Source organism: Sycon ciliatum, chromosome 6 (assembly GCF_964019385.1).
Source record: "Sycon ciliatum chromosome 6, ocSycCili1.1, whole genome shotgun sequence".
Lineage (NCBI taxonomy): Eukaryota > Metazoa > Porifera > Calcarea > Leucosolenida > Sycettidae > Sycon > Sycon ciliatum.
The window spans coordinates 13,980,486-14,007,426 of NC_088648.1; the positions used below are offsets into that span (position 1 = coordinate 13,980,486).

General features: G+C 47.9%; 1 protein-coding gene and 2 non-coding genes across 4 annotated transcripts in view; all 3 read left to right on the top strand.

The window, feature by feature from the left end:
* Positions 1–533: 533 nt before the first annotated feature.
* The window catches only part of LOC135819432 (uncharacterized), a 41,832-nt gene continuing 15,424 nt past the window's right edge, over positions 534–26,941 (top strand). Inside the window, exons 1-6 of one of the 2 annotated variants that reach the window (XM_065332642.1) lie at positions 534–840; positions 1,801–1,860; positions 2,462–2,619; positions 8,318–8,410; positions 9,309–10,578; positions 12,037–12,144. In XM_065332642.1, coding sequence (XP_065188714.1) covers positions 781–840; positions 1,801–1,860; positions 2,462–2,619; positions 8,318–8,410; positions 9,309–10,578; positions 12,037–12,144 — 1,749 coding nt within the window. In that variant the 5' untranslated portion in view covers positions 534–780. Of the gene's footprint in view, positions 841–1,800; positions 1,861–2,461; positions 2,620–5,424; positions 7,908–8,317; positions 8,411–9,308; positions 10,579–12,036; positions 12,145–26,941 lie in introns of those variants that run through there. The other variant, XM_065332643.1, reaches the window with a different exon arrangement.
* On the top strand, positions 13,121–13,193 carry Trnam-cau (transfer RNA methionine (anticodon CAU)). The gene has a single exon. It is a non-coding gene; the product is annotated as a tRNA-Met (tRNA).
* Positions 25,179–25,251, top strand: Trnam-cau (transfer RNA methionine (anticodon CAU)). The gene has a single exon. It is a non-coding gene; the product is annotated as a tRNA-Met (tRNA).

Sequence of the window (26,941 nt, forward strand, 5' to 3'; positions counted from 1 at the left end):
TCACACTTCTTTGGATTTTTAACCTTTGTTTTCCCTTGATCTCTTTAGTTGCGTATTTCCACTGATGATCGCAACGTGAAAATCGATTTTGGAAACACACAAAACCAAACCTTGAACAAATTGTCATGTTGCGTGGTGATGTCTGCGGCATTCATACTTTTCATTGCTATTATTAAACTTTTATCTCCACGTAGATTATTTGAATAATAATAATAATAATAATAATAATAAAGATGTGTGAGACCGCGTAATCGTCGGGAATCGAATCCGCAACCTTCCGATTGGAAATCGCTGCACATACGTACATGTACCACTGCATCATTGAAGTGCATGCACCATACGCATGGCATACCGCGGTATGGGAGTGGGACATGCTTTGTGTATTATGAGTCATGAGTGACTCATGACGTCTACGACTCACGAGTCACGTCATCATGCATGTCATGTTTTTGAAAAAGGAAGATATTTTTTCTACATGTATATTCTACGTGTCGTTTTGTAGGTGACGCTACGTGGGTATTTCTGCATGCTAAACAATGCACCAGTTACCTGGTTGCCTGATCATTCTTTCAAGAAGAAAGTGTAGTGGTGTATTTCACTCTTTGTCCAGACTCACTTTTTGCTGTGATTATCGGCAGTCAGTTGCAGTTGTTGTTTTCAGTATTTCAGGCGAGTGGACTTCAACATCATCAGCTTGATAATAATCATTTTCATTCAGGTTTTCACTGGCATTGTGGCAAGTAATTACCCCGTTCGCCGGGGCGTTTGCTGTTGGATGTGATGGCTATGGAGGAGGTCAGATCCAGGCTTGCGTTCCCTTCAGCCTCCATTCAAACGTCGGTAAGGAGAAGGCTGTTATAAACTTATTTGTTGTGTTTTCAGTAGTATAAATAAAGCGTGGCCATTTGAAATTTTGAAACCGTGATTTCCCGCTCTTGGCCCACATTCACAACACAGCGAGGAAATTCCTCGCTATGTCCTCGCTGTCGCTGTGTTGTGAATGTGAGCGAAGAGCGCAAAGTGGAGTGGTGGAGTGTTTCATAATAACAGTTGTCACCATGAAATTCAAAGTACATTCTCCAAATGGTGCGTCGAAATCAATAAAATGCTACACTGGGTCATGTGGCACATTTCCAATAAAATCAATTCTGCATACTGTAAAAGCCATTATTCTAACGAGGCGCATATAAACGATTTCCTAAAATTGACCAGTTTGCGTGTACCAACGGTAGCGATTCTCACTCATTCTCAACGCTCAATAGCAACACTATGTTTGTTTGTTTGTTTATTTTATTTTACTTCACCAAGTGAACAAGCATTTCTGCCTTCTCACCAGGTCCAGAGACCTAGTTCCGACAAAATGATGAAGAGTAAATGAAAATGTATGTATAAGGTCAGCGTGTGGGTGGTGTCAGCTGATATTTGAGAGCAGGAGAGTTGTGTGCAGAATCCTATAAGTATACCGTAAAGTACCGCCAGAGCGCCCCGTCTCGCGAGAGCACCCCACCTTGATTTTACAGCCAGGAGAAGAAAATCGTATGGCAGAATGCTACTAAGTTTGCACGGTGTGAGTACCGTAGTATGTTTTAAGGTCACACTTGGCATGTTTTTATGTGGAGCTCGCATACGCTCGAAGGTAAACTGGGTACGGATTGACTGCGCAACGTTAAGTGTGTGTACACGGTCCTTGTCGTATGACCTCCATACAGGAAACCACCTCCACGAAGGACGAGATGGTGGGGCGCTCTGGCGGTACTTTACGGTACTAGTAACCATTTGTTTTGGTGTCTCCTTCTCCAGGCTATTGCTCGTATAGACTCACTTATCACCGCCACTGCTCCAATTGATTCAGCGTCACAAGTGAGTTGTTTGAACATTGCTGCTGTACTGCTGATAGCTTGTGTGCCCGGTCATGGCCTGACCAACCTGACCTATTCCGCCGGGCCGCCCTTTATGTGTGTGTGTGTGCGTGCGTGTGTGCGTGTGTGTTGGTTGTCTGGAGTGTGGACTATTGCATTCCTGGTTGCGTTCTATTCTCGGTACCCCATTGAAAACATGGGCATTGGAATCTATTATGTAGCTGAAAGTGGCCTTTCTCCAAATTTGGAGCTTTTTGCCGGTGATTCCGGACTTTCCTCTCAAACCCGTTACACTGTACAGCAGGGCCAAATTTTCCGAGTCACTGCTTGCGGGTGCCAGCGGCCTACCAGCAAACCAAGCATCGAAATCAATATTAATCCCCTCTCTCTCTCTCTCTCTCTCTCTCTCTCTCTCTCTCTCTCTCTCTCTCTCTCTCTCTCTCTCTCTCTCTCTCTCTCTCTCTCTCTCTCTCTCTCTCTCTCTCTCTCTCTCTCTCTCTCTCTCTCTCTCTCTCTCTCTCTCTCTCTCTCTCTCTCTCTCTCTCTCTCTCTCTCTCTCTCTCTCTCTCTCTCTCTCTCTCTCCATGTGCTTTGTTTTCTAGCTCACACCGGAGCTGCAGCTTCTCCTGGACAGCTGTGGACATGAGGGCGTGACTGTCGTGTCCGCATGCTGCGATGTACTGTTGCGACGTGTCCGTAGCGGCCAGTGGTTAGCACAGATTGTTACACAGCGACTGCTTAGTATCCTCTCCTCTGCCAGGTGAATACTTGCTTTGTTCTAGGACTATTGCCTGTAGCTTGCAAGAGAAACTACAGCACTGTAAAACCAGTAATGTTTACGAACATTTAAAGGGGAAGTTAAGGCAAAAATTAAAATTTCACCAGTTGTAGTCTTCGGGGTGCTGAGTCGAATGGTCTTGGTCCGAGAAAGCTGAGACGCTCCCTTCCTACTTGAATCCCAATCGAACTCGCGCACTTCCACCGAAACTGGGTGACTGCGCCCTACGAGATGGGGATTTGTATGCAAAATGTCACTAAAAGCGCCATTTCGTTCTTATAAAAGCACGGATGACCGCGATTGGCCCATATGTTGTAGTCTTTTGGACGCTGAGTCGACTGGTTTTGGTCCGAAAAGGCTGCGATGCAGCGTTCCTCCTTTATTCCCAATCGAACATGGTTGAAGAAGCGGTCACGTGCTCCTGGGTGCCAAAATCACCTGGTCACCACGCCAGCAGGCGACAACTTTCACACCAAGGTTCAACTCGAGTGACAGGACTGCACCCAAAAAAGGTCAAAACAGGCTGTAAGTTGTACCCTGCAGGCACGGTGACCAGGTGACTGGTGTACGCAGGAGCACGTGACCGCTTGTTCAACCATGTTCGATTGGGAATTAGGGGCGAACCCTGCATCGCAGCCTTTTCGGACCAAAACCAGTCGACTCAGCGTCCAAAAGACTACAACATATGGGCCAATCGCGGTCATCCGTGCTTTTATAAGAACGAAATGGCGCTTTTAGTGACATTTTGCATACAAATCCCCATCTCGTAGGGCGCAGTCACCCAGTTTCGGTGGAAGTGCGCGAGTTCGATTGGGATTCAAGTAGGAAGGGAGCGTCTCAGCTTTCTCGGACCAAGACCATTCGACTCAGCACCCCGAAGACTACAACTGGTGAAATTTTAATTTTTGCCTTAACTTCCCCTTTAATTCTAACGAGTTAAAGGGGAAGTCCGGTGAAAAATTTAAATTTCACAGTCCGTAGAGTTCGGGGCGCTGAGTCGAATGGTCTTTGTCCGAGGAGGCTGTGGCCTATGGTTCGTCAGATACGCCCAATCGAACATGTGCGAATTTGAGCGCGCATCACCCGGATCCAGGTGATGACGTCACAGCGTGCAGCCAGGTAGCCACACCATCAAGTTGTGTACAAAATGGCCATATTCGGAGCGCGTTCGATTGGGGTACCGTTTGTCGCAGCTTCTTCGGACCAAGACCATTCGATTCAGAGTTACAAACACTACGTACACTGTGATTTTCAGCTCGGTAAACCTCGAGGTTATACCGTATTTTAGCAGTTTCCGAGTTGGACTTTTTCCGTCGGCATGCGCCTCTACGGCTCTAGCAATGCGCTGCGTGCATGCTAGCTGTATAGTGCAGTCAACAAACTCAGCACACACGGAACTACAGTACGAATACTCCCGCACTGCCGTGCTGGGGTAGTAGCTACAAGTACAACAAGACTCGTCTCGAGTCACAAGACTCGGAAAACTAGTCAACACACGGACTTGTCATGTACTACACTCATATCAGTCGTATTGTACATGTACATGTACAGTCATGCAGTCAGAGAACGAGCGTTTCTCCTTGCCGGTGCCGGTGGTTGTGCTTTGAGAAAGAAAATTTTAGTTTTCCGCTCCCGCCTCATTATTTTATGCTACAGCGATGAGTGCACAACCGTGACAAGTGACAAAACAGCGAACGGCTCCCGGACCTAGAACTTTCAGATTCCGTAGCGTTGCGAGCGAAGAGTCGTGCCCGTGGTTCAAAGAGCCTGCACTGTTCTCCAATTGAGTAGCCCGAAATATGCCAAGTTCGCACCAAAACATCACCATGTGGCAGGCTACTGGAGTCTAAGCGAATCGGTATGGAACAACATTTAGAGCACTCGCATCACTCTTCTCCATTTTGGCGACTCTGCTCTCCAGCAATCTGATAATTATATCAGCCTCGTCTGCAATAGCTGCTGCTTCTTCATCAGTCGGAAACTCAGTAGCGCTCACTCTTGACCGGCGGGTACCGAGGTTCTCAGCCCCAGAACGAACTCATGAAGGTCAGCCATGGCTCCATCCTCACTCTCACAAGAGTTACATCTTCGGGGTCGCTTGCACCACCTAATAATATCGGTCGCCAAATCATTTGAAATAGCACTGACACTATTGCTTTCACGCACTCCTTTTGACCTAGCTGCACGCTATGACGTTGCGGAGGGTGTGGCGCGGCCGCATGACGTCATGGCAAGCCCCCGAAACTCAGTTTTCAAACGGAGATATCTCGAGAACGCTTTGTCGGAGAAACGTGGAACCAACACTATTCGACTCAGCGCCCGAAACTTTACCGACCCTGAAATTTAAATTTTTCACCGGACTTCCCCTTTAACGAAATTAAAAGATTCGTTAACATGTGAAGTCGTTATGTGCAAAACGATATCAAGAGTACATAACCCCCCAGAGTGTGCAACGCCCGATCCAGCTCTGCATAGGGTCTTGGTCGAGCGTAATCGGATCTTTGTGTCATAATACCGTATACATCTGAGGGGAACCCGGGGAGTCGCGGTGACTCTCGGATCAAAAACAACGATGCCCTGCCTCGAGTCCGGCCTTATGCTAGTGTGGAGTGTACGCATGACAGCAGAAGATCCGATTACGCTCGACCAAGACCCTATGCAGAGCTGGATCAGGCGTTGCACACTCTGGGGGGTTATGTACTCTTGACGATATGTACATGTACAGTCATTTGTCGGTTTTGAGACAGAATTCGTTAGAATTTCACCTCGCTAACCCACAAAAATCCGGAGATCGTTAACTGTAATTGACGTTAAAGTATCTGGTCTACAGTAAAACTCTCCTAATCGAGACGCCCCTAATCCGGGCACGTCCGTTTACCTGGCACCTTTCTGACTAATCTAGAGCCACAAAATTACGCTTTTTAAAACGAAGAACGGCCCCAAAACTATTGATTGGCGTAAAAAAAAAGCTTACTTTCATGCAGTAAGTACCGATGTGTGTGTTCTGTGTTACGGGAAAATCCCAGTGGCGAGCGGTGCTCGGTCCCAACCTGCCCGGATTGGGGCAGCTTTACTGTGCTCGGTCCCAACCTGCCCGGATTAGGGGCAGCTTTACTGTGCTCGGTCCCAACCTGCCCGGATTGGGGCAGTTTTACTGTAGTTTGTAGATGGGCAAAGTAGTCCCTAGTTACAAGTCTACCCTCGTTAGTAGATAACCCGGCTATGCTCGTCAACAGAGGTAGTATGCGCGGGCGAATCATCGAGATCAACGTCAATGTAAATATCAGAATCGAATTCAGCAGTTTGATAATTCTTCGGGACAGTTGTGGAATGAGGAAGAAAATTCTGTAGGCGAATCCAAACACGGCCAGCAGAGTCAGGAGTAGCCTCCACACTTGACATAACAGTGCTAAACTTGGAAATAAACTTCTCTGAGGGTGAAACAAAACCAGCAGAGCTAGGTAAATAATTATCATCGGTACGCAGCTGAGCTTGAACAATGACTTGTGTATATGCTGGTACAATAACCGAATTGGCAAGATGAACACGGCAGACTACAGGATTAGCATTATGGGTGGGCTCTAGGGGTACATCGACGCCGCCTGCATCGAGCATGTTGCGACCGAAATCAATTGTGCAGCCATGAGATTGCAAGAAATCAATGCCGATTAGCACATCGGGCATAATGTCAGCAACAATGACTCTGTGGCGTACAGCAAGCTTGCCAGTTGCTAACAATACGACAGCTTCCCCGAGCACAGGGACAGAAGAATTATTTACCGCTTTAAGAACAGTATCAACGGGTGAGATAGATAAATGAACATTGTGATGAGAGAGAGACTTAGCAAAGCTGGTGCTCAACAACGTTACACAACTGCCGGTGTCCACAAGCATGTTGGCTGGTACAGCCTCGACCGTGCCTTGGATCTGCACCGTGCTGTCGGACTGTGTTGCAAGACACGACAGAGGCAGGATGATCGAGTTGTCTGGGCACTCGGCTGGAGTAGTTGTGCAGGCCTGACAAGTTGTCTCAGTAGGTAAGCAGACAGCCTCATGACACACTGAACACGGCTGACTCTGCTTACCGGTACATGGGTCCATTGGGGAGGTTGCTGACGGCGGACCCTGGTTGTCAGCGACGCTCAGTTTCCCCGACCGCGTCCACGGCCCCGGTGACCACCACGGTTAGCCGGTGTGTATCTGTGGTGCGGACAGTCAGGTGCGAAATGCATTGTGCTGTCGCACACATAGCACCGCTTGGTGTCACCATCTCCATTCCGATGCAGATTAGTTGGTCTCTCCAGCGTGCGCCTTGAGATCTTGTCCTCCAGGGCTGCCATCCTCGACAGCAGGGCGTTGAGTGTAGGGTCACTGGGCTGAGATTGCACCGCACATATAACTGGGCTAGCTGCCTGCTGCTGGTCTGCCTCCAGGGTGCACTGAAAATGCATAGCTCGTCGCAGTGCATCATCCAATGTTGGTGGGTCCGTGCCACGAACATGCAGGCGCTGGTCCCTGCTGTCAAGGCCGGCTACAAAGGTGTCGCGCGCCAGGGTATCCTGCACTGCTCCGGCCACCGTGGGGTACGCCGTCTACTAAGCCTGCGGACGGCTTCCGCAAAATCCGACAGGGACTCGCCACGAATTTGCCGGCGTGACTTCAGCTCTGCTCTAGACGTGAGGATGAAGTTTGCATCCCCGAATCGCTGTTCAAACGCCTGCAGTGGCTGGTCGAATGGGCCCGTCCTTGTATTGGCTTCCAAACTTTGGAAGTAAGAAAGTGCGTGGCCGGTGAGGTACAACCCAATGTACCTGCTTTGGTCTGCCGGTGTCCAGTTGTTTGCATTCGCGATGAGGCGAGAATGGCCAATCCATGATGTCCAGTCGGCGTTGCCCGCATCTGCTGTTGTTGACGTGCTGGTTGTTGCGCTGGGCCTGGTGGTGGTGGTGGTGAAGGGGGCGGAGGAGCTCCACCTTGCTGAGCCATATCTACGCGATCAGTCTTCCACGAATAATTTGGTACACGTACTCTCACAAGACGTGGACTTCGAATTCGCTGCCACCACGTGTAACCTTGGCCTGAGGTTACAAGTTACATTCACAGGAGCATAAACTCCCCAGCTCCCAGCCAGGCACCAGTTCTAACCATGACAAGACGTCGAGATCAAAACTGCAACTCTCAAGTCCAAAAACATTCTCAAGAAGCAAAAGAAAAAACCAGCATCATAACAGAGCGAGCCAACGAAAGGATACGCACATGCGTGTGTGCCTGTGAGTTGTGTACGAATGATGTATGCATACATGTCATGAAGTAGAGTCACATTCATAGCTATAATTCAGAGTGGAAATATTACTACGCCAAACGGAACATGTGCAACATGTTACACATTCATGAGTGATCGGCGGTATGGCTGTTCCAGATTGAGCCTTTGACAGTGCAGTTTCGGTTGTGGGAGTGCTATTGGAGTAGATTGTGCTTTGTTCTGACCCTTTCTCTCTCTCTCTATCTCTCTCTCTCTCTCTCTCTCTCTCTCTCTCTCTCTCTCTCTCTCTCTCTCTCTCTCTCTCTCTCTCTCTCTCTCTCTCTCTCTCTCTCTCTCTCTCTCTCTCTCTCTCTCTCTCACGCACGCACGCACACACACTCATTCTCATTCTCTTGTTCACACACTCTCCATGCTCAGATGTCCATGGATCATCACTGGCACTATTTTGAGTTTGTTGGTGGAGTCTGACAACAATTTCTGGTCACTCAGCAGCTCATCAAAGTCCACTGGGTGAGTGCGTATCCACACACGCACTCTCGAACTCGCACCCCAGTGACCTTATGTACCCTTTCCCGCTCCCTGAGTCTCAAGCGCTAAGCCACTGGCCCTGTGCTGACCCCGCACATGTTCCCGCTTTCCTGTAATATTCGTTATACTCCATTGGCCTGGGCTGGGTAGCTGCATTTGCGCTCATCATCCATATTTGTCATAGCTACCCAGGCCCCGTATTTAGCCTCTTGCCAGTCCTTTTGCTGCCTCTCCTTTCCTTGCCGTTGCGCTCCAGACAAGACCTCCTCTCTTCCATGAGCTGTGAAGCAGCAGTGTGAACTACAGTTGCGCTGGGTAAAATTCAACCCAGAGTGCACCTTTGGTGCCTTCATTTTTGCACAGCCCTTGACGTCCTGGAAGTGGCACGAATACGGCTGAACATACACATGTACGAATACAATGATGTAACACCAGTTTGGCACTTTGGGTCGGATTTCAGCGAGCGCAGCTGAAGTTTACACAGTGTCTTGTGTTATTATTTGCAACACTCTGCTAGAGACTTTGGCTGGATTGGATTGCGCCGGCTTTGCTGTACATTCAATCCTGCTGGCTGTTTTGTCCCGTTCGTTGTGTGCTTTTGGGCCTGACGTGCGTGCTTGTGTGTATACGTGTGTTTTGTGTGTGTGTGTGTGTGTGTGTGTGTGTGTGTGTGTGTGTGTGTGCGTGTGTGTGTGTGTGTGTGTGTGTGTGTGTGTGCGTGCGTGTTTGTGTGTGGGTATGTGTCCGTCTGTTTGTGTGTCTCTGTGTGCATGTGTGTGTGCGTGTGTGTGTGTACGCGTGTGTGTGTGCGCGTGCGTGTGTGTGTACATGTATGCATGTGTGTGCACGTGCGGATGCGTCTGCTTCTTCTCCTTCTCAGCCATGGCGGCTCACATCCACTGGTGTCTGCTTTCAAGTACTCGTCGAGTGCCCGAGTGGCAGTGGTGCATGCACTGCGTCACCTTCTCTCCAGGGTGCACAGCAGTACGGCTACTACCCACACGCAGCAGCAAAGACTGTGGAGCATTGCCGAGCCCGTCGTCCAGTTCATTCTCTATAAGAGCGTGGGCTGTGAGTATCGCGAGAGGCTGGTGGAGATCCTGGTCGACAGCGCTCTAGAGTCGATGCAAGCCGACACCGTCGGCGTAGCACCAAATGGAAATGGCGTTGCGTCGCATGAGAACGTTGGTGCGCTGCCGCATGAGAATGGAAGCAGCAGGCCTGTGTGTCACGTTGTCAAACTGCTCATTGACTGGCTGTGTAGTAGGAATATGTCAACCTGTGAGTCCAGTATGAGCGCTCTGCACTGCTATCGCAGAGTCCGGAAGCTAGTGTGGCGATCACTCAGCGTGGCAATTGACGAGGAGTCCGTAGATTCCGCGTGTCAGTTATCCATGTACCACATTGCTGCGTCATGGCTTGTGGACATGGCGGCTAACAATCAACCTCTTGACGTCCTGCTGAAGGAGATTGAGTCCATTGATGCATCTCCGAGCACTGCCGCTGTGTTTGTACCAAGTCTGTACGTGGTATTGACACACCAATCATCTCTCTACGCCAGCACCGTTCTAAAGCTGCTATTGAAGTTTCTACCGTTCATGAGCAGTGCCGATCAGTCCCTGGGTGCTTTGCCCTTGTACTGTGCTACTACGGCTTCTGCTCCATCGTCGTCGTCAGCAGCTGCTGGCAGTGGTGTGGCCGGTGGTGAGAGCACAGCCGCTGCTACTACGCTTCTGGCGTGTCAGACTGCCATACAGAATAGCCTGGTGTTGGCTGGTGGCAGTCGTAGCAATGCTACTGCAGGTGACGGTGCCGCTGCTCACAGCCCGAATGGCGAAGACACCACCGCCGCCGCAGAGTCAGTTCGAGTCCCGTTCGTCAGCTCGCTGTCGCAGTACATCCGCTCTGCAGCCCGCCTGCCGCTCCTGTTTCAACGCCAACCCGAGCTGTGTAAGCTATGGCTTGATCACATGCAGTCGGAATTGAAGAAGATAGATGCGCAGGTTGCTATGGACACGCCGTCCCTGTACAAGTTCTCCACGGTGGCAATGGTGGTCAGCTCCGTCCTGGTCTCGGCATGGTCGAGCAGAGAGCTACGCTTGGCGTGCGTGTCTGCTGTGCAGAGTCTGGCTGTGGCATGCCCTCCGCTGGTGAGTCAGTGGTGTATTGGAGCTGCGCATACATCTGCATGCCTTCAGCTGTGTGTGCCCGAGTCTTTGCGCCTTAGCTCGTGCTGTACGTACGTGTGCGCACGCAATTGTTTGTGTTCAGATGCTCACGTGTTCCATGTGTTCGCATGTTCACGTGTCCAAGCACAATTTCACTTCAGTGCACCAGTGAATCTGCCACCTCCTTCCATTACAGCATCATGCATGTGTCCATGGATGAATGTATCCGGTATCGCATCGCAGTTTGCTACGCAAAATCAATCTACTGCTACTCAAAAATCACAGTGACACGCAGAAAACTGCCATACATACACATACAGGCTATCCATGCCTTTTTGTAGCTTACGCCACAATTGAGATTTTGCATAGCAAAAACTGCTATGCTAAAACACGACAGTAAATACATCCCTGCTGTCCAGACTGGTTTCCACAGCACATGTGCATGTACCCTGTACATAGGTAGCCGTCTGGACCGCTTTATTCCGGTGTGCTCCGTGTGGTGTAGAACAGGTGTGTAGTGTGGCGGTTGATTCATCACATGGCTTTGCAAGCTGTGTGGATTGGGCTGTTAGCCGTTATCTGGCGCAAGTCTGGATCTGTTTGATTTAGATCGTGTCTGCTGTCGTTGCCGTAAAAAGGCAATCAGTGCGTGTACATCCAGTGCACTTTGCAGATTTGCATGCTCCGTCGCCGAACCGCATGAACAGGCTATCCAGAGTCGCAGCACACTCTTGAGAGCTTATACTCTCGGTACAGTCGTCGCCGAAAACAATCTGGCCAATGCTATGCTAGCTGCACGGTGCATGGACCGTTTGCACTACCACTAGTGCACTGCACATGCAATGAGTCACTATACCCTGCATACAGTCAACTTCGCTGATAACGACTGCGGATATAATTATAACGACAATTCGCGAATAACGAAAGAATTTTCATGCCCAGAGCAAAGTCCCATCTAACTGAAATACATAAAATGAGACTTCGGGTATATGGACACTTCGGGAATAAGGACACTTTTCTGATGCCCCGCTGAGTGTCGTTATATGCACAGTTGACTGTACTCACACTGCAACTCAGTGTATGCACTGCTGGTACAGTAAATATCGCGGGAAACATCGGCATTGGTTTTTTCGGTGACGACTGTAGTATGTTTGAAAGGTTTTTTGGTTTGCTTTTTTGCTTGGATAGCCTTGTGTGGTTTTGCTTTACGTGTCTCTGTCTGGTGTGTGTGTGTGTGTGTGTGTGTGTGTGTTGTGTACGTTTATACATCTGCGTGTATGTGTGTGCGTCCGTGTGTGTGTGTATGTGTGTGTGTGTGTGTGTGTGTGTGTGCGTGCGCGCCCGTGTGTGTATGTATGTGTGTGTGTGTGTGTGTGTGTGTGTGTGTGTGTGCACCTGTACACGCTTGTGTGTGTGTTCTGTTCTGCGCCCCACTCCTAGTCACATGACCTGCTGAAGATGCTGTTACGCTGTGTCAACGTCAGCACTATGGAGGCGGACGTGCAGCTAGCTATTCTACACACTCTGCCTGAGATGGTCACACACAATGTAAGTATAGCTGTTATATCGAAACCAGTCATAGAATTGGTAGACAAGCCATTGGCTAGCCACTTTTAAGGAAATTCTTTTTTTCACCGATAACTAAACGAGGCATGCGTTGCCCAGCCCTAAGGGTGCATTCATACCATCAAGAGTCCAAAACCCCAAGAGTGTGCAACTGGGGTCTGGCTGCTGTAGGCCCACTGAGCGGCGGAATTCCAACATTACGTCATGCTACTGAGGCGCCGCTGTACAAAACTCCGCATTCCGCGGTGCTTGAAACCAGGGAGTAGTACAAGCGCAACGAACATGTACGTCATTTTTGACGTAACGTTGGAATTCCGCCGCGCGGATCCCCACGTACAGAGTTGCACACTCTTGGGGTTATGGACTCTTGATACTATGGGATAGCGCGGCAGTAAAGGGAAATTTGTCATGACATTTCTCGAAATTCGCGCTCAGTAAACGCTAGAAAAAGCTAAAAAATTCTCAACCCCTTCTGAGGAGCTGGAAACCTTTACTGGCGGTACCGCACCAGTAAAATTATCATTATCACTGCTACCCAACATCCCGGTTTCTCTTCTTCCGCCGGGTCCTGCTGCTATCATAGATACGGTCTGGTGTAGAATGAATGTATTGCTGTTTGGTATCTGGCGCTGGTTGGTGGCAAATTCCCCGGCACGAACTCGAGAAGTATCACATTGTGGTCATCGGCATACAGGGATGCCCGGTAAGCAATCAGCAGGAGGGATGACTGGACGAGGCTCACCTGCTGTCCCCTTTGTGGCGGCGGCCGTGGCAAGAAGGACGATATGGTGTACCAAGAGAACATGAAAACCAGAGTGTGCAGCTCGGATGGGTTGCTGTCACCGCGGAATTCCGTGATTACATCATTTTAGTGATGTAGTGCGTACTCTTGGGTGTACGGACACCACTCAACCGTCTCAACATTCTAGTGGCAGTGTTCTGATGGGTTTCATCAGCTGCCTCCTTAGCGCAGTAGGCAGCGCGTCAGTCTCATAATCTGAAGGTCGTGAGTTCGATCCTCACAGGGGGCACTTGTTTTTTTTGCTATTCTATTTTGTAGCTCACCACTTGTGCAATTGTTCTTTGTGGCACCCGGTCCAAAGTGCAAGTGCACTCACTTCTAGTGGTGGAATGTGTCATAGTTTCAAATGGACACGTTCGTCGCAGTTTCTTTGGCAACTGTCATGTCAGCCCTTTTGTTTTTTACTGAAAGGTGGAAGATTCGATGGACTTCTCGAGTGCTCTGGATGACAATCGTGGGTCAGTCAAGTGTCAAGTCAAATTGGCGGAAAAGCGCGAGCTCCAGTGTGGGGAGCACACGCTTTCCTAACTACTGAAATCACGACAGATAAGTTTACATCGGGCTTCTACTTACCGACGCTTGAATGGAGGCTGATGGGAATGCAAGCCTGTAACTGATCTCTTGCATAGCCATCATATCCAACAGCAAAACGCCAAGCCAGTGAATGGGGTAACCGCTTGCCACAGCGCCAGTGAAAACCTGAATGAAAATATCAAGCTATTTTAAATATCTTGAAGTGCACACGCCTGATGTGCTGAAAACAACAACTGACAAAAGTGATTCTTGAAAAATACACTACACTTATCCCCCTCCCCCCCCCCCCCCCCCCCTCCCCGAGACACACACATAGCACTGTAGAATGGGGTTGCATTTTTGTTGTTTTGCCATGTGATTATGCAATCACCATTGTGAAACGAGGGTTGCCTGCTGCTCCTCGTTGATAGTATTGAAAAAAAATCAAGCCCATCTGCTACTGCTAGCTGCCAGAACTGATGATGACACTGCGATCGCCACCTCCAACTGCTGAGGTGCCTCGTGCTTGTAGGCTGTGTAGCACCACCACAGCTTGGTCCGCCCTGCGTTGCCCCGGCATCGTACTCTCGTACACAGCCCATGCTGCCGCACTCTCGCGTGGTGGCCCTCGTGAGTACGCCTTACGCCATTTGCGCTTGCCACGCGCTTATGCGGCCCATGCCGGGTCCTCTATGCTCTGTCTTCCTGCCCGTGGCCCGCCTTACCTGGTGGGCTTGCGCGCCTTATTTCCCATATAAGCATGGTGGTGTCTGTTATCGTGGGTCCGGTGGCAACCGGGGACTTCGTCTTTTCCATGCGTGGTATGCTTTTCTCCGCCATACTGCCTGTCTCTGCCTGGCACTGTACTAGTCCTTTCCCCATACCGCCTTGTTGCAGTTTTGTCTTGCATCCTCGGTTAGTACATGTACTGTGCCTTGCCGCTTGGCTGAAGCATAGTACACGCGCTGGAGCCCTTTCGTGCCATGAAAGGACCTGCTTCCTAATATAGAGACTAGGCACCATGAGCCCTGTCTGTAGTAATCCTTGCATTAATAGCACTACAGCATTTATGCAAGTACATGTATGGGGTAGTCTGGCCTGTGGGCGCCGGGCGTACTAGTGCTCATGGTGCAACCTGGCCTTTTCCTAGTATGGTTGCCCGCCATTGCATGCCAGACACCCCCATTGTTGCGCGCCTATGCATGCCAGACACCCCCATTGTTGCGCGCCTAGCCACGCGCGTGGCTTTTGCCTGCTGCTCGGTTGTCCGCGAGAACTACGGTTTGCCGTACGCTGAAAACCTACATTTTCTTCTTGAAAGAATGATCAGGTTGATCTTGAACTGTCCAGCAAGCTTCTACCACATCCAGAGACTTGCGCAGTAGGCAGCGCGTCAATCTCATAATCTGAAGCTCGTGAGTTCGATCCTCACAGGGTGAACGTGGGTTTTTTCGCTATTTTATTTTTCAGCTCATCACTTGTGCAATTGTTCTTTGTGGCACCCGGTCAAAAGTGCAAGTGCACTCACCACTAATGTGGGGAACACTCCCTTTCCTTACTACTGAAATCACAACAAATAAGTTTATATCAGGCTTCTACTGACCGACACTTGAATGGAGGCTGATGGGAATGCAAGCCTGTATCTGATCTCTTGCATAGCTATCATGTCCAACAGGAAACGCCGAGCCAGTGAATGGGGTAACTGCTTACCACAGCGCCAGTGAAAACCTGAATGAAAATATCAAGCTGATCTTGAAGCCTGATGTACTGAAAACAACAACTGACCTTCGCCCAATTCTCGATGATCAGAGCCAGAAGTGATTCTTGAAAAATAAACTGCACTTTCTTCTTGAAAGAATGATCAGGTTGATCTTGAATTGTCCAGCAAGCTTCTGCCAGATCCAGCGACTGAAAAAGTGAAATACTCAACACCATAACGAGAAGAACCAGTGAGTTTGATCCTCACAGGGGGCACTTCCTTTTTCGCTATTTTCTGTTTTAGCTCATCACTTGTGTAATTGTTCTTTGTCGCAGCCGGCCCAAAGTGCAAGTGCGCTCACCACTGGTGTGGGGAGCACACCTTTCCCTTACTACTGAAATCACAACAAATAAGTTTAAATCAGGCTTCTACTAACCGACGCTTGAATGGAGGCTGTTAGGAATGCAAGCCTGTATCTGATCTCTTGTATAGCCATCATATCCATCATATCCAACAGCAAGCGCCGAGCCAGTGAATGCGGTAACGGCTTGCCACAGTGCCAGTGAAAACCTGAATGCAAATATCGAGCTATCAAATCTTGATGTCCACGCGCCTGATGTACTGAAAACAACAACTGACCTTCGCCCAATTCTCGATGATCACAGCCAGGAGTGATTCTTGAAAAATAGACTACACTTTCTTCTTGAAAGAATGATCAGGTTGATCTTGAACTGTCCGGCAAGCTTCTGCCAGATCCAGCGACTGAAAAAGTGAAATACTCAACACCAGAACGAGAAGAACAACCGAGTAGAGTCTCGTCTTGATCAGCGCAAAGTGACTGATCTTGCAGAACTACGTGCATCAGGAGTGGAAAAACAAGAGTGTACCTGTGCAACTTACTTCGCATATAATAGTGCCCCACCGCCACTCAGGCACTCTGGGAGTACTTGAATGCTAGATCCAGAGACATAGCGCAGTAGGCAACGTGTCAGTGTCATAGTCTGAAGGTCGTGAGTTTGATCCTCACAGGGGGGACTTGGGTTTTTGGCTGTTATCTTTTAGCTCATCACTTGTGGAATTGTTCTTTGTGGCACCCGGTCAAAAGTGCAAGTGCACTCACCACTAATGTGGGGAACACACCCTTTCCTAACTACTTTAAATCACAACAAATAAGTTTATATCAGGCTTCTACTGACCGACACTTGAATGGAGGCTGATGGGAATGCAAGCCTGTATCTGATCTCTTCCACAGCCATCATATCCAACAGGAAACGCCGAGCCAGTGAATGGGGTAACTGCTTACCACAGCGCCAGTGAAAACCTGAATGAAAATATCAAGCTGATCTTGAAGCCTGATGTACTGAAAACAACAACTGACTTTCGCCCAATTCTCGATGATCACAGCCAGAAGTGATTCTTGAAAAATAAACTACACTTTCTTCTTGAAAGAATGATCAGGTTGATCTTGAATTGTCCAGCAAGCTTCTGCCAGATCCAGAGACTGAAAAAGTGAAATACTCAACACCATAACGAGAAGAACCAGTGAGTTTGATCCTCACAGGGGGCACTTCCTTTTTCGCTATTTTCTTTTTTAGCTCATCACTTGTGTAATTGTTCTTTGTCGCAGCCGGCCCAAAGTGCAAGTGCGCTCACCACTGGTGTGGGGAGCACACCTTTCCCTTACTGCTGAAATCACAACAAATAAGTTTAAATCAGGCTTCTACTAACCGACGCTTGAATGGAGGCTGTTAGGAATGCAAGCCTGTATCTGATCTCTTGTATAGCCATCATATCCATCATATCCAACAGCAAGCGCCGAGCCAGTGAATGCGGTAACGGCTTGCCACAGTGCCAGTGAAAACCTGAATGCAAATATCGAGCTATCAAATCTTGATGTCCACGCGCCTGATGTACTGAAAACAACAACTGACCTTCGCCCAATTCTCGATGATCACAGCCAGGAGTGATTCTTGAAAAATAGACTACACTTTCTTCTTGAAAGAATGATCAGGTTGATCTTGAACTGTCCAGCAAGCTTCTGCCAGATCCAGCGACTGAAAAAGTGAAATACTCAACACCAGAACGAGAAGAACAACTGGGTAAAGTCTCGTATCGATCAGCGCAAAATGACTGATATTGCAGAACTACGTGCATCAAGAGTGGAAAAACAAGAGTGCACCTGTGCAACTTACTTCGCATATAACAGTGCACCACCGCCACTCGGGCACTCTGGGAGTACTTGAATGCCAGATCCAGAGACTTAGCGCAGTAGGCAACGTGTCAGTGTCATAGTCTGAAGGTCGTGAGTTTGATTTGGGTTTTTGGCTGTTATCTTTTAGCTCATTACTTGTGCAATTGTTCTTTGTGGCACCCGGCCAAAAGTGCAAGTGCACTCACCACTGGTGTGGGGAGCACACCCTTTCCTTACTACTGAAATCACAACGAATAAGTTTATATCAGGCTTCTACTTACCGGCGCTTGAATGGAGGCTGATGGTAATGCAAGCCTGTATCTGATCTCTTGTATAGCCATCATATCCAACAGCAAACGCCGAGCCAGTGAATGGGGTAACTGCTTGCCACAGCGCCAGTGAAAACCTGAATGAAAATATCAAGCTGATCTTGAAGCCTGATGTACTGAAAACAACAACTGACTTTCACCCAATTCTCGATGATCACAGCCAGAAGTGATTCTTGAAAAATAAACTACACTTTCTTCTTGAAAGAATGATCAGGTTGATCTTGAATTGTCCAGCAAGCTTCTGCCAGATCCAGCGACTGAAAAAGTGAAATACTCAACACCATAACGAGAAGAACCAGTGAGTTTGATCCTCACAGGGGGCACTTCCTTTTTCGCTATTTTCTGTTTTAGCTCATCACTTGTGTAATTGTTCTTTGTCGCAGCCGGCCCAAAGTGCAAGTGCGCTCACCACTGGTGTGGGGAGCACACCTTTCCCTTACTACTGAAATCACAACAAATAAGTTTAAATCAGGCTTCTACTAACCGACGCTTGAATGGAGGCTGTTAGGAATGCAAGCCTGTATCTGATCTCTTGTATAGCCATCATATCCATCATATCCAACAGCAAGCGCCGAGCCAGTGAGTGCGGTAACGGCTTGCCACAGTGCCAGTGAAAACCTGAATGCAAATATCGAGCTATCAAATCTTGATGTCCACGCGCCTGATGTACTGAAAACAACAACTGACCTTCGCCCAATTCTCGATGATCACAGCCAGGAGTGATTCTTGAAAAATAGACTACACTTTCTTCTTGAAAGAATGATGAGGTTGATCTTGAACTGTCCGGCAAGCTTCTGCCAGATCCAGCGACTGAAAAAGTGAAATACTCAACACCAGAACGAGAAGAACAACCGAGTAGAGTCTCGTCTTGATCAGCGCAAAGTGACTGATCTTGCAGAACTACGTGCATCAGGAGTGGAAAAACAAGAGTGTACCTGTGCAACTTACTTCGCATATAATAGTGCACCACCGCCACTCAGGCACTCTGGGAGTACTTGAATGCTAGATCCAGAGACATAGCGCAGTAGGCAACGTGTCAGTGTCATAGTCTGAAGGTCGTGAGTTTGATCCTCACAGGGGGACTTGGGTTTTTGGCTGTTATCTTTTAGCTCATCACTTGTGGAATTGTTCTTTGTGGCACCCGGTCAAAAGTGCAAGTGCACTCACCACTAATGTGGGGAACACACCCTTTCCTAACTACTTTAAATCACAACAAATAAGTTTATATCAGGCTTCTACTGACCGACACTTGAATGGAGGCTGATGGGAATGCAAGCCTGTATCTGATCTCTTCCACAGCCATCATATCCAACAGGAAACGCCGAGCCAGTGAATGGGGTAACTGCTTACCACAGCGCCAGTGAAAACCTGAATGAAAATATCAAGCTGATCTTGAAGCCTGATGTACTGAAAACAACAACTGACCTTCGCCCAATTCTCGATGATCAGAGCCAGAAGTGATTCTTGAAAAATAAACTGCACTTTCTTCTTGAAAGAATGATCAGGTTGATCTTGAATTGTCCAGCAAGCTTCTGCCAGATCCAGCGACTGAAAAAGTGAAATACTCAACACCATAACGAGAAGAACCAGTGAGTTTGATCCTCACAGGGGGCACTTCCTTTTTCGCTATTTTCTTTTTTAGCTCATCACTTGTGTAATTGTTCTTTGTCGCAGCCGGCCCAAAGTGCAAGTGCGCTCACCACTGGTGTGGGGAGCACACCTTTCCCTTACTGCTGAAATCACAACAAATAAGTTTAAATCAGGCTTCTACTAACCGACGCTTGAATGGAGGCTGTTAGGAATGCAAGCCTGTATCTGATCTCTTGTATAGCCATCATATCCATCATATCCAACAGCAAGCGCCGAGCCAGTGAATGCGGTAACGGCTTGCCACAGTGCCAGTGAAAACCTGAATGCAAATATCGAGCTATCAAATCTTGATGTCCACGCGCCTGATGTACTGAAAACAACAACTGACCTTCGCCCAATTCTCGATGATCACAGCCAGGAGTGATTCTTGAAAAATAGACTACACTTTCTTCTTGAAAGAATGATGAGGTTGATCTTGAACTGTCCAGCAAGCTTCTGCCAGATCCAGCGACTGAAAAAGTGAAATACTCAACACCAGAACGAGAAGAACAACCGAGTAGAGTCTCGTCTTGATCAGCGCAAAGTGACTGATCTTGCAGAACTATGTGCATCAGGAGTGGAAAAACAAGAGTGTACCTGTGCAACTTACTTCGCATATAATAGTGCACCACCGCCACTCAGGCACTCTGGGAGTACTTGAATGCTAGATCCAGAGACATAGCGCAGTAGGCAACGTGTCAGTGTCATAGTCTGAAGGTCGTGAGTTTGATCCTCACAGGGGGACTTGGGTTTTTGGCTGTTATCTTTTAGCTCATCACTTGTGGAATTGTTCTTTGTGGCACCCGGTCAAAAGTGCAAGTGCACTCACCACTAATGTGGGGAACACACCCTTTCCTAACTACTTTAAATCACAACAAATAAGTTTATATCAGGCTTCTACTGACCGACACTTGAATGGAGGCTGATGGGAATGCAAGCCTGTATCTGATCTCTTCCACAGCCATCATATCCAACAGGAAACGCCGAGCCAGTGAATGGGGTAACTGCTTACCACAGCGCCAGTGAAAACCTGAATGAAAATATCAAGCTGATCTTGAAGCCTGATGTACTGAAAACAACAACTGACTTTCGCCCAATCCTCGATGATCACAGCCAGAAGTGATTCTTGAAAAATAAACTGCACTTTCTTCTTGAAAGAATGATCAGGTTGATCTTGAATTGTCCAGCAAGCTTCTGCCAGATCCAGCGACTGAAAAAGTGAAATACTCAACACCATAACGAGAAGAACCAGTGAGTTTGATCCTCACAGGGGGCACTTCCTTTTTCGCTATTTTCTTTTTTAGCTCATCACTTGTGTAATTGTTCTTTGTTGCAGCCGGCCCAAAGTGCAAGTGCGCTCACCACTGGTGTGGGGAGCACACCTTTCCCTTACTGCTGAAATCACAACAAATAAGTTTAAATCAGGCTTCTACTAACCGACGCTTGAATGGAGGCTGTTAGGAATGCAAGCCTGTATCTGATCTCTTGTATAGCCATCATATCCATCATATCCAACAGCAAGCGCCGAGCCAGTGAATGCGGTAACGGCTTGCCACAGTGCCAGTGAAAACCTGAATGCAAATATCGAGCTATCAAATCTTGATGTCCACGCGCCTGATGTACTGAAAACAACAACTGACCTTCGCCCAATTCTCGATGATCACAGCCAGGAGTGATTCTTGAAAAATAGACTACACTTTCTTCTTGAAAGAATAATCAGGTTGATCTTGAACTGTCCGGCAAGCTTCTGCCAGATCCAGCGACTGAAAAAGTGAAATACTCAACACCAGAACGAGAAGAACAACTGGGTAAAGTCTCGTATCGATCAGCGCAAAATGACTGATATTGCAGAACTACGTGCATCAAGAGTGGAAAAACAAGAGTGCACCTGTGCAACTTACTTCGCATATAACAGTGCACCACGGCCACTCGGGCACTCTGGGAGTACTTGAATGCCAGATCCAGAGACTTAGCGCAGTAGGCAACGTGTCAGTGTCATAGTCTGAAGGTCGTGAGTTTGATTTGGGTTTTTGGCTGTTATCTTTTAGCTCATTACTTGTGCAATTGTTCTTTGTGGCACCCGGCCAAAAGTGCAAGTGCACTCACCACTGGTGTGGGGAGCACACCCTTTCCTTACTACTGAAATCACAACAAATAAGTTTATATCAGGCTTCTACTTACCGGCGCTTGAATGGAGGCTGATGGTAATGCAAGCCTGTATCTGATCTCTTGTATAGCCATCATATCCAACAGCAAACGCCGAGCCAGTGAATGGGGTAACCGCTTGCCACAGCGCCAGTGAAAACCTGAATGAAAATATCAAGCTGATCTTGAAGCCTGATGTATTGAACACAACAACTGACTTTCACCCAATCCTCGATGATCAGAGCCAGAAGTGATTCTTGAAAAATAAACTGCACTTTCTTCTTGAAAGAATGATCAGGTTGATCTTGAATTGTCCAGCAAGCTTCTGCCAGATCCAGCGACTGAAAAAGTGAAATACTCAACACCATAACGAGAAGAACCAGTGAGTTTGATCCTCACAGGGGGCACTTCCTTTTTCGCTATTTTCTTTTTTTAGCTCATCACTTGTGTAATTGTTCTTTGTGGCAGCCGGCCCAAAGTGCAAGTGCACTCACCACTGGTGTGGGGAGCACACCTTTTCGTAACTACTGAACTCACAACAAATAAGTTTATATCAGGCTTCTACTTACCGACGCTTGAATGGAGGCTAATGGGAACGCAAGCCTGTATCTGATCTCTTCCGTAGCCATCATATCCAACAGGAAACGCCGAGCCAGTGAATGGGGTAACTGCTTGCCACAGCGCCAGTGAAAACCTGAATGAAAATATCAAGCTGATCTTGAAGCCTGATGTACCTGAAACAACAACTGACTTTTGCCCAATCCTCGATCATCACAGTCAAAAGTGGTTCTTGAAAAATAGACTACACTTTCTTCTTGAAAGAATGATCAGGTTGATCTTGAACTGTCCAGCAAGCTTCTGCCAGATCCAGAGACTTAGCGCAGTAGGCAGCGTGTCAGTGTCATAGTCTGAAGGTCGTGAGTTTGATCCTCACAGGGGGGACTTGGGTTTTTGGCTGTTATCTTTTAGCTCATCACTTGTGCAATTGTTCTTTGTGGCACCCGGCCCAAAGTGCAAGTGCACTCAACACTAGTGCGGGGAGCACACCTTTTCCTAACTACTTTAAATCACAACAAATAAGTTTATATCAGGCTTCTACTTACCGACGCTTGAATGGAGGCTAATGGGAATGCAAGCCTGTATCTGATCTCTTCCACAGCCATCATATCCAACAGGAAACGCCGAGCCAGTGAATGGGGTTACTGCTTGCCACAGCGCCAGTGAAAACCTGAATGAAAATATCAAGCTGATCTTGAAGCCTGATGTACCTGAAACAACAACTGACTTTTGCCCAATCCTCGATCATCACAGTCAAAAGTGGTTCTTGAAAAATAGACTACACTTTCTTCTTGAAAGAATGATCAGGTTGATCTTGAACTGTCCAGCAAGCTTCTGCCAGATCCAGAGACTTAGCGCAGTAGGCAGCGTGTCAGTGTCATAGTCTGAAGGTCGTGAGTTTGATCCTCACAAGGGGGGCTTGGGTTTTTGGCTGTTATCTTTTAGCTCATCACTTGTGCAATTGTTCTTTGTGGCACCCGGCCCAAAGTGCAAGTGCACTCAACACTAGTGCGGGGAGCACACCTTTTCCTAACTACTTTAAATCACAACAAGTAAGTTTATATCAGGCTTCTACTTACCGACGCTTGAATGGAGGCTAATGGGAATGCAAGCCTGTATCTGATCTCTTCCACAGCCATCATATCCAACAGGAAACGCCGAGCCAGTGAATGGGGTAACTGCTTGCCACAGCGCCAGTGAAAACCTGAATGAAAATATCAAGCTGATCTTGAAGCCTGATGTACCTGAAACAACAACTGACTTTTGCCCAATCCTCGATCATCACAGCCAAAAGTGATTCTTGAAAAATAAACTACACTTTCTTCTTGAAAGAATGATCAGGTCGATCTTGAACTGTCCAGCAAGCTTCTGCCAGATCCAGCGACTGAAAAAGTGAAATACTCAACACCAGAACGAGAAGAACAACAGAGTAAAGTCTCGTCTCGATCAGCGCAAAGTGACTGATCTTGCAGAACTACGTGCATCAAGAGTGGAGAAACAAGAGTGCACCTGTGCAACTTACTTCGCATAGAATACTTAGAATAGTGCACCACCGCCACTCTGGCACTCTGGGAGTACTTGAATGCGGACACCAGTGGATGCATATGGTGGTAATCTCTTCTGCACATGCTGTGCATGTTGCCATGTGGCGTCCATGGCGGATTGTTTTGTTGGCATCACCCAGTACCTTTTCAGAAAACACGACACGTGCGTCGTACAGAGCACATGGCGCGCAGTGTGAGAGCATGTGCTGGGCACCGACCGGCTTCATCACCAACAGTTAGCATAAAAAGAGAAAAGCTGGCAGGATCGCTTTTCTAAATGAGCTAAAATAATATGGAAGGAGAAGAACACATCCTGGGTTCCAGTTCATAATCAACTGGAACAACACGGTGCCTGAGCCACGCCAGACACACCCGATTTGTACCCGAACCACACCAGGCACACCATCATTTCCAACAGGCAACGCCGATCCAGTGAATGGGGTAACCGCTTGCCACGGCGCCAGTGAAAACCTGAATGAAAATATTCAAGCTCATCTTGATGCCTGATGTACTGAAAACAACAACTGACTTTCACCCAATTCTCGATGATCACAGGCAAAAGTGATTCTTGAAAAATCCACTAGACTACTGAAACAGTGAAATACACAAGCCACGCCAGACACAACCCTGGGTGAAGTTTAGCCATGTTGATAAACAGAGCATAAACTGGGCCGGAGTGAGGTTGGTCGGGGGTGGCCTGTCTTGGACGGGGTGTCGCTAGTGCGCATGTGTGTACGTGCACGTGTGTGTCACGGGCCGGCACAGACATAGGCGGACGCTGCACACTCGAGGGGCAATGCTTTCTTGCTGTCCTACCCAAACTCCGGACAGCTAGCTGCGTAGACCTTGTTACTGTCCTCAGCTGTTTCCCCATATCCTCACCAGTTGATGGGCAGCTCCTGGGTCACGGGGTGTGTTGTACTCCCTGGAACTTGTAAGTTACAGCAAGAGTACATAACCCCCAAGAGTGTGCAACTCCAGCTATGGGGTCTGCGACGGCAGAACTTCACATCACGTGATGAACCCGTACACATTATTTGCACTCTATGCATGATAAATACAGGGTTGTACGCAGCCCAGCTTTGGGTACAACTCCCTTGTGGTCACTTTGCACTGTTTGCCAGCATAACCTTTTGAACCATGTCACGTGATGTGAAGTTCTGCCGTCGCAGCACAGCATAGAGGTTGTGCAGGCAGTTGCACACACTTGGGGGTTACCGTAAAGTACCGTTGATCCGCCCCCTCTCTAATTCCCGCCCCCCGTCGATGTTCTACCTGTGAAGCGACTTCGGCGTATACAACGAAAATATGATGTTGAACCGACGCATGCACTCCTGTACACAATACTTGCCAGTCCAGGATGAAAATGTGCACAATCCAGCACATCGAGTCTGAACGTCTACGTTGCTGTACATCGTACTGCACTTGACAGCCTTGATCTAATTCCCGCCCCTTGCCGAAAACCCAGCTGGGAAGCGACGTGGCGTGGGGGCGGATCAACGCTACTTTACGGCATGTACTCTTGAGTACAGGTAGTACAACGCACCACCTGAAATTAATTACTCCTTGTCACTCATTTCTGCTGATTGCACTATGTTGATCAGCTGCCTCCTTAGCGCAGTAGGCAGCGCGTCAGTCTCATAATCTGAAGGTCGTGAGTTCGATCCTCACAGGGGGCACTTATTTTTTTCTCCATTTTTCGCTTTTCAAATTTTGGCCCGTGAGAAGTTCTGGGCGATCTCGAAATGAAACCATTGACCGCTTGGTGTCTGCCATGGCTCAATCTTGCATTGCTTGCCTCTATGACAAGCTTTGGCCAGCTACTGTAAATCAACTGATTTTCGCTGGCGATTTAATTTCGCCGACCCCGCCGCCTGGCGCCAACCGGCTAAAGCAAATTACAGGCCAAAGCTCGTCACAAAGGCAAACCACGCACGATTGAACCCCGATCGGCCAAAGTTTGATCGCGGCCAAAAGTTTCATTTCGAGATCGGCCAAAGTTTCTCACCCGCCAAAATGTGTTGAATTAACAGTCTTTACTTTGGCTGGTTGGTACCGTAGGGGTGAAATCAACGAAATGTTATCGTCAGTGAAAATTAGCTGGCTGGTTGGTACCATAGGGGTGAAATCAACGAAATGTTATCGTCAGTGAAAATTAGCTGGCTGGTTGGTACCGTAGGGGTGAAATCAACGAAATGTTATCGTCAGTGAAAATTTGCTGGCTGGTTGGTACCATAGGGGTGAAATCAACGAAATGTTATCGTCAGTGAAAATTAGCTGGCTGGTTGGTACCATAGGGGTGAAATCAACGAAATGTTATCGTCAGTGAAAATTAGCTGGCTGGTTGGTACCATAGGGGTGAAATCAACGAAATGTTATCGTCAGTGAAAATTAGCTGGCTGGTTGGTACCATAGGGGTGAAATCAACGAAATGTTATCGTCAGTGAAAATTAGCTGGCTGGTTGGTACCATAGGGGTGAAATCAACGAAATGTTATCGTCAGTGAAAATTAGCTGGCTGGTTGGTACCATAGGGGTGAAATCAACGAAATGTTATCGTCAGTGAAAATTAGCTGGCTGGTTGGTACCATAGGGGTGAAATCAACGAAATGTTATCGTCAGTGAAAATTAGCTGGCTGGTTGGTACCATAGGGGTGAAATCAACGAAATGTTATCGTCAGTGAAAATTAGCTGGCTGGTTGGTACCATAGGGGTGAAATCAACGAAATGTTATCGTCGGTACCATAGGGGTGAAATCAACGAAATGTTATCGTCAGTGAAAATTAGGTGGCTGGTTGGTACCGTAGGGGTGAAATCAACGAAATGTTATCGTCATTGAAAATTAGCTGGCTGGTTGGTACCTTAGGGGTGAAATCAACGAAATGTTATCGCCAGTGAAAATTAGCTGGCTGGTTGGTACCATAGGGGTGAAATCAACGAAATGTTATCGCCAGTGAAAATTAGCTGGCTGGTTGGTACCATAGGGGGTGAAATCAACGAAATGTTATCGCCAGTGAAAATTAGCTGGCTGGTTGGTACCATAGGGGGTGAAATCAACGAAATGTTATCGCCAGTGAAAATTAGCTGGCTGGTTGGTACCATAGGGGTGAAATCAACGAAATGTTATCGTCAGTGAAAATTAGCTGGCTGGTTGGTGCCATAGGGGTGAAATCAACGAAATGTTATCACCAGTGAAAATTAGCTGGCTGTTTGGTACCATAGGGGGTGAAATCAACGAAATGTTATCGCCAGTGAAAATTAGCTGGCTGGTTGGTACCATAGGGGTGAAATCAACGAAATGTTATCGTCAGTGAAAATTAGCTGGCTGGTTGGTGCCATAGGGGTGAAATCAACGAAATGTTATCACCAG